General features: G+C 34.2%; 1 protein-coding gene across 1 annotated transcript in view; it reads left to right on the top strand.

Annotated features, from left to right (window-relative positions):
* The window catches only part of LOC131944606 (uncharacterized), a 30,073-nt gene that overhangs the window by 9,412 nt on the left and 8,285 nt on the right, over nucleotides 1-12,376 (top strand). Inside the window, exons 5-15 of the mRNA XM_059305290.1 lie at nucleotides 5,373-5,708; nucleotides 6,130-6,302; nucleotides 6,897-7,056; nucleotides 7,848-8,004; nucleotides 8,110-8,246; nucleotides 8,394-8,511; nucleotides 8,908-9,116; nucleotides 9,478-9,625; nucleotides 9,778-9,971; nucleotides 10,106-10,239; nucleotides 10,362-10,536. Of these exons, the coding sequence (XP_059161273.1) occupies nucleotides 5,373-5,708; nucleotides 6,130-6,302; nucleotides 6,897-7,056; nucleotides 7,848-8,004; nucleotides 8,110-8,246; nucleotides 8,394-8,511; nucleotides 8,908-9,116; nucleotides 9,478-9,625; nucleotides 9,778-9,971; nucleotides 10,106-10,239; nucleotides 10,362-10,536 (1,941 nt within the window). The remainder of the gene's footprint in view (nucleotides 1-5,372; nucleotides 5,709-6,129; nucleotides 6,303-6,896; nucleotides 7,057-7,847; nucleotides 8,005-8,109; nucleotides 8,247-8,393; nucleotides 8,512-8,907; nucleotides 9,117-9,477; nucleotides 9,626-9,777; nucleotides 9,972-10,105; nucleotides 10,240-10,361; nucleotides 10,537-12,376) is intronic.

The raw sequence follows: 12,376 nt of genomic DNA, 5'->3' as shown, positions 1-12,376 counted from the left end.
AATCCAAAAAGAAAAGCAGGCTGAAATCGGAGTTAACGGCCTATATGGCGCATAACAAGTTGACACGTAATACTTAATTGTGTTGAAAGGAATCTCTTCCAGCATTAGAATTTAGAACGAAGAATAAGAAAACAAGTTAATTAAAAAAAGTCTAGTGACATGCGCAATTTCCTTATGTTATCTAAAAATAGCTCTGACGTATAATACTGGGGTGCGTTCAAGCTAGAAGAACGATCGGTTTGTAGGTGTTTATGTAATTTTAAAATTTGTGACCGAACGAGAGGATATTTTTGAAAACTTTCTTCGGCAATATTGTTCTAAATTATGACAGAAATCGATTGGTACATGTTTCAAGTCGCTAAGTGGTCTGGTTGCCGAGATATGGGCCAAAAACTGAATTTTTTCGAGGTTTTTTGGCTTTTCCGGGAAATACATGAAAGAAACCCGGAACTTTTATGGCCTATGCTCATTCTCGTAACTTGCTTAACATAATTGCTTTTGGAACTAGTCATCGATATTGCTTCGTTGAGGAGGAGATACGACTTAAAGCCCGGACACACATTCATCCATACATTCATTCATTCATTCATCCATCCATTCCCAAAAATGACAAGTTAATAAACGAAATTCTCCAGAATGGAAAATGCGCTAAAAAAAGATGACACCCTTTTGTCCTGTCACTTTCGGTATTCCCGGAAACGAAACTATTTTTAGAGTTATTTCCCCGAAAACGAAACTGTCTGATTCCCGTCTTGAATGGGTAGTCGAGATATGAATGAATCATTGACTGGGCTGTTTGCCTTATAGTAAGTTATAGTGTACATGTGATCTACACTGGTGGAGGATGAAGCGCTATCTGATGCTATGTGGAATTTTGGTCCAATACTTTCAATGTGAGTTGCTGAATTAACATAGACTTGTATGTGATTGTTTTAACACGTTTTGCTGGTACAGTTTTAACATGTTTTGCTGGTACAGTTTTAACGTTTTGCTAGTACAGTTTTAACGTTTGTCGGTACAGTTTTAACGTTTGTCGGTACAGTTTTAACGTTTTACTGGTACAGTTTTAACATGTTTTGCTGGTACAGTTTTAACGTTTGTCGGTACAGTTTTACCGTTTGTCGGTACAGTTTTAACGTTTGTCGGTACAGTTTTAACGTTTGTCGGTACAGTTTTAACGTTTTGCTGGTACAGTTTTCAAACGTTTTGCTGGTACAGTTTTAACGTTTTGTTGGTACAGTTTTAACGTTTTGCTGGTACAGTTTTCAAACGTTTTGCTGGTACAGTTTTAACGTTTTGTTGGTACAGTTTTAACGTTTTGGTAGTTTTTTTCGTTTTGCTAGCACAGTTTTAACATGTTTTGCTGGTACAGTTTTAATACGTTTTGCTGGTACAGTTTTAACACGTTTTGCTGGTACAGTTTTAACATGTTTTGCTGGTACAGTTTTAATACGTTTTGCTGGTACAGTTTTAACATGTTTTGCTGGTACAGTTTTAATACGTTTTGCTGGTACAGTTTTAACATGTTTTGCTGGTACAGTTTTAACACGTTTTGCTGGTACGCAGTCTAGAAATAAATAAACAAACGGGAGTCAAAATAACGCAATTGGCCAATCGGGGTCGTCCATAAATGACGTCACATTCGTAGGGGGGGGGGGGGAGGGGGATCCGTAATTTTGTGACGGTGTGTGATGAGCGGGAGGGGGGGGGGGATTCAAATGGTGCGACGTTACACTTTTTTATTTTTAACGAATTTTAAACGTTATTTCGCGTTTTAGAAAACTGTTTTAATAAATTGTAATAGGAATTGATTAAAATACTCTATTTTGACAGAGTTCAGACAAGATGTTAGAAAAATATCGATGTTAAAAAAAAAATTCAACTGCAATTTTGAGGCAGGGGGGGGGGTTGTAGGTTGAGGTGTGACCTCATTTTAGGGGGTCTGGCTTTTTGTGACGACGTGTGACGGAGGGGAGGGGGGTAAAAATCGTCCAAAAAAGCGTGACGTCATTTATGGATGACCCCATAGCTATCAGTAGAAAATATACACAACGTTTATGATGAAAAAATGGTCGGACGAAGTAGCGAACAACAAACTACACACATAAGTCACGGGTTCGATTTGCGAGTGGATGGAGAGCCTCTTAGTTCATAAAGCTTTAATATAACACCAAACAACCAGATCCATATAACAAATAACAGTATAACAAAACTATACATTTCTCCCCCTCCCAATTCGTGCTAGCTCCTACAACACGTAGGCCTACACACAATGGCATAGCGAGGTAGGTTGTCACCCGGTGCGGCACTTAATTGTGTCACCCCCCCCCCCCCCCCCCCCCCAGAAGCGTAGCGACCCTTCCCGGTGACAATCTTTCAAATTTTCGATTCGCACCCCCCTCAAACTTTCGATTTGCACCCCCCTCTCAAACTATCGATTTGCACCTTCCCTCAAATTTCTCTCTGTATATTTTGCTATTTTTTGCTTTGGTGTCACCCCCCTAAATGGTGTCACCCGGTGCGGTCCGCACCCCGCCCCCCCCCCCTCGCTACGCCTCTGCCTACACACCCTGTCCTACTTCATTGCAATCGTATATTTCAAATAGCTGAAGTGAATATCCAACGGCGTAAACGACACTTTTAATTACAGATAATGTTTCTTTGCAAATGTGAACAAATTACTCACACACTTAGTGATTACAGTTCACAGAATCTCAAGGTCAAAACACACTTCCGCCTACACGCGATCGTAGATGAAATGAATCATAAAATTGAGTGTTCTAAAAAGGCGACTATGCTAAAGTGTTAAACAAGCAGTGAGTGTACACTAATGTGACGTAGATTATTTTTTACGTCCTTTTTTTATGGAGAGGGAAGGCGTGGTCACACTGTAAAGCGCGCGACTGTTAAGGGTGTGAGTACTCTTGATCCGGATTTGTTTACATTTGTATTGCTACTTTGAAGTGTGATGACAGATTTCATTACTAACAGAAACTACCCATTTAATACTTTCAGCAAAATAATCCTAACTTGGTTATGCCCCTTTACGTTGGCTATTAGCCATTCCTGAACTGAGACAAGCAGTAGGTTTATGTTTAAATCATCAAAAGTGACTACTGTTGGTCAGTGGCGGGATAATGAGGGGGGGGGGGGAAGGCAGGACTGGAATCTTAGAGTTCCTATAACTTAATAATATAATAGTCCCATGATCCAAGACTAAATTTCAGATGTAGACCCAGCCCAAGTTAAATCGCCCGAACTTACAATCTTACAGGGACGGAGGGGTCGAATGGTAAAGCGGTTGAATGCTAGTCCGAAGTCTCAAGTTCAGTTCTCGTTTCGGATTTGTGAACGTTAGGACATCCTGGGTTCCTGACTTAGTTGGGAAAAGTAAGGGCGGTTGGGTATAGTGTAGACCACACCAACTCTTCATATTTCAAGGTCAAGAAATATTATGAACTCTACTTCATCTGCCCAATGGATCGCTAGGTCAAAAGAGGAATCTTCACAATTTCTGTACATGTAACATTTTCAAGCAGAGGCGTAGCTAGGGGGGGGCGGGGGGGGCGGCCGCCCCGGGCGCCGACCCTATGGGGGCGCCAAAAGGGGTGGGAAAAAATTTTTAAAGCTGATTTTATGCTGCAGTTTTGAATTATAAACTGTCTAAGTTGAGAAATGTAATGGCTACACGCATTTACATACTGATTTAACTGTTTTCTATCTTGATTTCTTAATGTAAAACATATACTCTTAAGAAACAGTGACCGGCAAAACCGCTTTGAAGCTTTTCCTAGATGGGGGGGGGGGGGGGGCGCTTTTTCGAGACTTAAAACGGAAGAATTTACACTAGATTGTTGAGTCGATAAACGTTACCACTATTAAAAGAAACCAATTGTATTAAAACGTATTGTACGATTGTTGAACTGTAAAATACGTTAGTGACTTTTATCAAGATGGTGCAGGGGGGCGCTTTTAGGCTAAATAAAATAGCAAAATTACACAGGATTCTGAGTAAACAACCTGTAGCTCTCAGAAAGAAACGAATTGTACTGTGCATTGTATAATTGTGTAACATTTTTTTTTAAAAAGTTAGTTACGTTAAAAACCGCTCTACAAACTTTGTCCAAGATGGTTGTGATGAGTGTGTGTGGGGGTGGGGGGGGGGGGCTTTTTTCGCTAACAAAAATCGCAAGTATTTGTACTGGATTGGTGAGTAGATAACTCTCTTAACACTTAGTAAAGAAACCAAGTGTATTAACGCGTAATGTACAATTTCAATAGCCAGTTTTGTTAAAAAAAAAAGACGCGACTAGTTCTTTGTAAGATTCTAACGATTCTCTCAACTTCAACGTGAGAGATCAGATACTTTTGATCAGTGTTTCTTCCAGACTTTTTTCTCCGGGGGGGGGCACTTGAAATCTTCGGGGGGAGGGGGGAGGCGGTAAACTTTCTTCGGGGGAGGGGGCGGACACTGTTAAAAGTATATATTTTCTATATATAAATTATATAAATTTCATTTCGTTCGGGGGGGCGTAAAAATTTTTCCGGGGGGCTTCGCCCCCCCCCCCGAAAAGATGCCTGGAAGAAACTGTGTGCGAGAAGGCAGGGCAAATCTGCGAAATCCAAGACTACGAGCTGTTAACATCCGTTGGATTCCAGTTTGTTTTCTCTAGCTTGTTTTGTCATACCATCAACCAATCAACGAAATACCCATGTCGTATTCCAATGTGAACAATAAATATTTCTGATAACTTCTTCTTGTATGTTACTTGTGTGTCCTTACTCTAACAAACTTCGAATCCAACTATGCACCATATCACAACAGAGATCGTTCAAAACTAGAACATAAAAGGCTGGTCTAAACATATTAGCGTTAGCTACAATTTACCCTCTAACACAGATCAGGCTTATTTTTTTTTACTGACATTACTAATCTTTCGCAAAAAAAAGTTAAACGCATCTTAATGGGAATTAAATTGTCGTAAAGTTTTAAGGAATGAAAATCATACAATGTAATTATTAAACCTTGTCCGGACTGTAGCATACACGCTTACACACACGCTTACACACACGAATACACTCTTACCCACACACAAGCTTATATATAAACACACTATCACACACACATAATTATACACACACACACACACACACATATATATATATATATATACACATATATATATATATATATATATATATATATATATATATATATATATATATATATATATATATATATATATATATATATATATATATATATAAGCGGGGGGGGGCGCCAAATTGAAAGTTCGCCCCGGGCGCCGGGAAGGGTCGCTACGCCTCTGTTTTCAAGAGTATAAATTTAAAATGTTTTGTTTATATTCCAGATGTCTCATCCCAGATACAGCCTGCTGTAACATCTTTAGAAAATGTAGCTGCCAAGCTGACAATTATCATACCCAATACACAGCTAGCAAATGATGCCGTTCTAATTACCATCACAAATAACTTAACTGTTGGTACAGTTGTTTATCTGTTTCCAAATACTTGGGCTTTTAAACCAAACAAACCCAATGACATTATTGTGACAGTGAATAAGTCAGAAAGGAAAGTGGAAATCAATATAAAATCTGTTAGAGCTCAAGATGCTGGCAACTATAAATGTTTTCATGGCTCAAGTGATGTTGCTCTAGATAACTGTGGGCAGATGCTGATTGTCTTACGTGAGTATACATTATGTATTTCTATATTTCCTCAGTTTGCATCATGTATTCTTAGTATCATTTTGAAGCTAATTCTTAAGGATAAGATAACTCTTGTGATGCCAACTAATAGATATTGTGAGCCCTACATGCTGGTCACATAAATATAAATGTGATTAATAATTATGGCAAAGTTGCTGATTAGTCCAAAGCTGATTTTTATCTATTTAATGTATGATCCATTCCAGAGTGGACCCCACATAAAATGTTACATGAAATATTTCCTTAAAAAGATCTACATCAAAGTATAATTTTTATTATCATAATAGCATCTAGATATTAATACTACAAATTATTTTCCTTATTTAACAGTCGTTAAGATTTTGTTCCCACTTATGAGATCGATGTCACTAAAGTATATAAATTATTTCATTCCTCCCAGGCAAACCCAATCCCCCAGTGATTACAGTATTGTCCAGCCCACTGGAAGGTGAAACACTTAAACTCTCTTGTACAACAAACTCATTGGCTCTACCCCCTGACCATGGTCTTCCCACTCTGGTTTGGTGGATGGACCAAAATGGAGTTTACCTAGTTTCAGGATCTAAACCTAGAGTAAGTTATAATTTTTTAACTAAAATCAAAATTATTTTACATAAAACCTATAATATAAATTAAATGCTGATTTAAAGCAAATAAAGTAAGTTTTTGTGTCTTTAAAAACAATAACAGAATCTTATTCTTTGACTATGTTTATCGTGTTCATGTTTCAACATGTCAAATACAGTGCTTTACTTTTATTTCAATTATCATCTTTTCCTTTTTGTGCACAAGACACATGGGGCCGCCACAAAAAAAAACCTCCACTTTTGTCTCTCACCTGCTATTTTCCTGGCAGTCCCCCATGACAGTCCTGCCTCTGCTTCCCAGCTGTGTGCCTCCACATCTCCCTTGACCTTCCTTGCTTTCTTTTTCCTTGAGGCATCCAGTTTAGCACCATTCCTGCAATGTCTTCTTGATCCATTCTTCTTAATTCAGTGCCATCTTTTTTTCCAATTATTTTGGAAACTGCTTCCATTTCTATCTCACCTAGTAATTTATCATTTGAGATGGTGTAAGGCCACTAACTTAGTTTAGACTCTTTTTAAATTATAGTTCATTTAAACTATTGATTTTAGAAAATATCTTCCAATTTTTTCCCCTTTGCAGATCAACATAAATGCTAAGAATGAATTAGAACTCAGTTCTGTCCAGCGAACAGATAAAGGCCAAAAATTTTCATGCAAGTCTGCTGATGGAACTATCGACTTCCCTAAAGAAAAACTTCTTGAGTCAGCTTCAAGCAATGTTTATGAAGTGATTCCAGAATGTGGGTATTTTTATTTCTTGCAGAAATGTAGTTTGATGTATAATTGTAAATTAAAGTAAATGTTCCCATTGTTGTTAGTAATTTTTTTAACCAACCAAAATCTAATAAGCAAAGGCATCTGTTCACTTAGTTTATTAGCCTACCAATTTTAGTTTTTGTCACTTTGCATATTTTGAAATCGTGAGGTATGTTTGTTTCATGCCACTTTTATAGATTATACAGGCAGGCCTGTTACAGATTCTAATTTGGCAGGCCTGTTATAGATTCTAATTTGCCAGATTCTTCTCTTGAGTGGATGTTGAGAGGAGTGTTGTCAACGCTTGCTAGGCATTACTTTCTTAGATTTGGTTTTATCTGCTCCACTGTAATTTTTGCTGATCACAAAAAGTTTTCACCTTGTTGATTGTTTGTGTTAGAATTAGGTGCTTTAGTTTTGTTCTTAAATTCGCATCACCTCTGTCAAGTTAATCTTTCAGCAAGCTTGAACTATGCAAACTCTTCCCAAGGACAATTAAATGTTAGCAAAATGTTAACCACATATGCACACAATTCTTCAAAACATTATTAAATAATGAAAAGGTATTACTATTACAAATTAGGAAAATAGAAAAAGGCTAGAAGATAAGGTGAAGTTTATTTGAAGACTTTTGAACTGTGCACTTTCTTTACAGCCTCTTTTGGTGTTGGCTTAAAATAAATAGATCAACTATTTCTTGTTCTGCAACTGTTCATTTTTTACAGTCAATCGTAAACAATAACTTTTAGGTATGTTTGTTTTGTTTAATTTCTAGATAAACCCCTTCTAGCTGATATGACAATAACACCAGCAGTTTCTAGCGATGGCCAGATTTCTAAAAACATAGGAGACCAAATCAGTTATACTTGTGATATTTCTTGTTATCCTGTTTGCGAGGTCAAGTGGTTATTTAAAGCCCATGGCAAAACAAGGTAAATTTAACAGGGTTTTTAATAAATATAATAATCTTTTGACCTGTACATCAACTATAAGGTGAAAATTGTCCTTTTAATAATAAACGTCCATGTTTTTTTAAGCTTTGATCCCATGCCATCACTAGTAGACACTAAAGTTTTGACATTAGGAGTGAGTCGGTCCAGTCATGGAGTCTATAGGTGCATGGGGACAAACCCTCATGGGTCAGTTCAAAAAGATTTCAATCTTAATGTTCAATGTAAGTTGCTCTATGTTTGTTAAAGCGTTTATATTATGATCTTGTATTTTATTTTAAATAATGTAACTCTAGGTTTTTTTTAAATGGATATAAAAATGTCACCCGTTTGCAATCCAATTTGACTATAAAAGACATTTTATGTTTCAGACCTGGAGTCCCCTAGAATGAGTATAAATGACAAACAAATAAGCAGTGATAAAATTGTGGAAAGAGAAGCAGCTATTCTACAATGTACATTTGATGCTAACCCAAAACCGCATATTAGGTTTGATATTTTTAGCAATGCTTTTTATATTTAGTTACAAATGTGTTAGATAAAATGATTGTTTAAATTCTTATATTACTTTATTTAAAATGTATAATATATAAAAATATAATTTTTTATTTCCATTGTCATATTTTACAACTGATCATGAATACATGTAACTAAAAAAACGAATACAAATTATTTTTTTTAATTAAAACTTTTATTATGTAGGGCCCTATTTACATCATTTTTCATTCTTGTTGTGATTAATAGCTTGATACCAAAATAATTATTTTTAAAATCTTAAAAACAAAATTGAAAATCATGGCTCTGTTCCTTCTTGACCCTTAATATTTAGTGTGTTACTTTAATATAAATAAGCATTAGCCACTAACAAGCTGTTTTCCTCTGTAGATGGTTTCTTCCTAACGATGAAGAAATAGTTGTGTTTGAACTCAACTCCATTCCTCAATTGAACACAGCCAGTTCAGGTATACTAGAGCATCTCTACACCAGTAAAGCAAAAATAAATGATCTCAGGTGTGAGAACAGTGGTGTGTACAGATGTGAGGGAAGTAACTCTTTGACACAAGTTGAGGGCAGGATGGAGTTGTCTGTCATGTGTGAGTACTGCCAGTCTGAAAAATTAGTAATTGCTTGTTTAAGTATGCAAACTGCACTCAGATTTTCTAGTTCAACTGCTAATCACATGTAGTCATACTTTCAGCTGTATATAATTATATTGTAATAATGTTTCTGGAGTTTTAATTCCCTATTTTTTATTTTGTGTATGTACAAGTTTTACTGTGTTTGGTTGTATTAACTGATACATTATTATTTGGTCTAAAATTAAGAAATACTTAGCTGCAGCATTAAAATTGATATGGTAACAAAGACTAACAATTTGGTGTTGATTAAGTTTGATTTCTAAACAGTGTTTGTCAAAAGTGTATTGAAATTATTGATAATTTTCTTTCAAATTAGGTCCACCAACAAGTTCCAGTGTTTACACAGACTTAGAACTTAAACCAAATTATGTTTGGGAAATCCCCAAATCTCTCAGTTTTTCTTTTGTGATCAGAGGTTTCCCAGAACCAACTGTTCAAAGGGTTGTATCTGACGTCAAAGGAAGGTAAGTTTGGTTTTATTTTAAAAGTTATTTAGTCCTGGTTAATTTACTTAATTATAAACATATAATTCTCTAATTAAAATTGAATAATACTCTTATGATTGAAAAACAGCAAGGAAAGAAACTGACATCAATTTTGATAAAATTTCTTACAGTAAAAGACAGGAGAAAATTCCAGAGGACGTCGAGTTTACTAAAGAAAGCAAATATGATGGAAAACCCTACATGACAAAATTCACATTTTTTAGCCGCAGAAAGTTAGATCAAACTGATATGGACAGGGAGTTTACAGTAACTTTTGAATCCAGTGAATTTAAAAGAGATTTAAAGTTTGTTATCAGTCCTAGGGGTAAGATGTTAATTGAGCTAATTAGATCCATGTAACTAATCTGAATAATTTATTATTGTTCATACATGACTTAAAGTTTTTCTATATTTGTAACTGCAAATAGATTTAGTTGACAATTTCTTTAATACTTAAAGGTCCACCACATGTTGTCACCAATATAACAAGTGTTGATGTAAAACATGATTCTGTGAAAATTTTCTGGATCTCTAGCTTTGATGGAGGAGAAAAGCAAACATTCTCTGTACATTATCGGCCATACTCTAGCAAAGTAAGTTTTGTCAATTTAACATTTAAATTTCATTAATGATTCACTTTGCTGCTGTACTCTTTATTTATATTGGGTATGATACAATTGAAATATTTATAAATTGTTAAATTAATTTTTTTTAGATGGATGGTGAATGGAGTGTTGCTGTGGAAAACATTAAACCAATAATGGCGCTAGAAGTCTGGAATGAGGCAATAGTGAAATCTCTGTCTGCAAGTACCGAGTATGAAATGAAAGTTGTGGCCATCAATGTGTTAGGACAGGCTGAATCTGAGCCACTGCGGATTAAAACTACAGGTTTGTTTATCTTATAGGAAGGTGAATAGTCGTTACTTTCTTTCATAGGGCAGGAATAAAATAAACAGTGGTCAAAGTTATTTTGCCACTTAAATGCAATTAGATGATAATCATCATAAGATGTTCCATGTACCCGTCACAGCCTTCACCCACTTAGTTTCAACTCTGACTTTCACTCAGCACACAGTGAACTGTAACGTTCACTCAGCACACAGTGAGCTATGACCTTCACCCAGCATTCAGTGAACTCTGACCTTCACTCAGCATACAATAAAGACAGACATATCAATAATGTTATATGTCAAGGTCTAATAAACAAATTTAGAACCTTAAAAAAACCCATTCAAGCTAGTTTAGTTTTGTTAATTCTTTTGTGATTATGTTTTTCTAATAAACAAATTCAGAACCTTTAAATAAATTCAAAGCTAGTTTAGTTTTGTTAATTCTTTTGTGATTATGTTTTTCTAATAAACAAATTTAGAGCCTAAAAAAACTTCAAAGCTAGTTTAGTTTTGTTAATTATTTTGTGATTATGTTTTTCTAATAAACAAATTCAGAACCTTTAAAAAAATTCAAAGCTAGTTTAGTTTTGTTAATTCTTTTGTGATTATGTTTTTCTAATAAACAAATTTAGAACCTTAAAAAAACTTCAAAGCTAGTTTAGTTTTGTTAATTCTTTTGTGATTATGTTTTTCTAATAAACAAATTCAGAACCTTTAAAAAAATTCAAAGCTAGTTTAGTTTTGTTAATTCTTTTGTGATAATGTTTTTTCTTACAAATTTAGAACCTTAAAAAAACTTCAAAGCTTCACTCAGCATACAATAAAGACAGACATATCAATAATGTTATATGTCAAGGTCTAATAAGCAAATTTAGAACCTTAAAACACCCATTCAAGCTAGTTTAGTTTTGTTAATTCTTTTGTGATTATGTTTTTCTAATAAACAAATTTAGAACCTAAAAAAACTTCAAAGCTAGTTTAGTTTTGTTAATTATTTTGTGATTATGTTTTTCTAATAAACAAATTGAGAACCTTTAAAAAAACTTCAAAGCTAGTTTAGTTTTGTTAATTCTTTTGCGATTATGTTTTTCTAATAAACAAATTTAGAACCTTAAAAAAAACTTCAAAGCTAGTTTAGTTTTGTTAATTCTTTTGTGATTATGTTTTTCTAATAAACAAATTTAGAACCTTAAAAAACCCATTTAAGCTAGTTTAATGTTTTGTTAATTCTTTTGTGATTATGTTTTTCTAATAAACAAATTCAGAACCTTTAAAAAAATTCAAAGCTAGTTTAGTTTTGTTAATTCTTTTGTGATTATGTTTTTCTAATAAACAAATTTAGAACCTTAAAAAAACTTCAAAGCTTCACTCAGCATACAATAAAGACAGACATATCAATAATGTTATATGTCAAGGTCTAATAAGCAAATTTAGAACCTTAAAACACCCATTCAAGCTAGTTTAGTTTTGTTAATTCTTTTGTGATTATGTTTTTCTAATAAACAAATTTAGAACCTAAAAAAACTTCAAAGCTAGTTTAGTTTTGTTAATTATTTTGTGATTATGTTTTTCTAATAAACAAATTGAGAACCTTTAAAAAAATTCAAAGCTAGTTTAGTTTTGTTAATTCTTTTGTGATTATGTTTTTCTAATAAACAAATTCAGAACCTTTAAAAAAATTCAAAGCTAGTTTAGTTTTGTTAATTCTTTTGTGATTATGTTTTTCTAATAAACAAATTTAGAACCTTAAAAAAACTTCAAAGCTAGTTTAGTTTTGTTAATTCTTTTGTGATTATGTTTTTCTAATAAACAAATTCAGAACCTTTAAAAAAATTCAA

The sequence above is a fragment of the Physella acuta genome, unplaced genomic scaffold (assembly GCF_028476545.2).
Source record: "Physella acuta isolate Inbredline_101_S28 unplaced genomic scaffold, ASM2847654v3 ptg000500l, whole genome shotgun sequence".
Taxonomy (NCBI): domain Eukaryota; kingdom Metazoa; phylum Mollusca; class Gastropoda; family Physidae; genus Physella; species Physella acuta.
The sequence above is the reverse complement of the archived record's forward strand: the minus strand, read 5'-3'. Positions and strand labels throughout refer to the sequence as shown.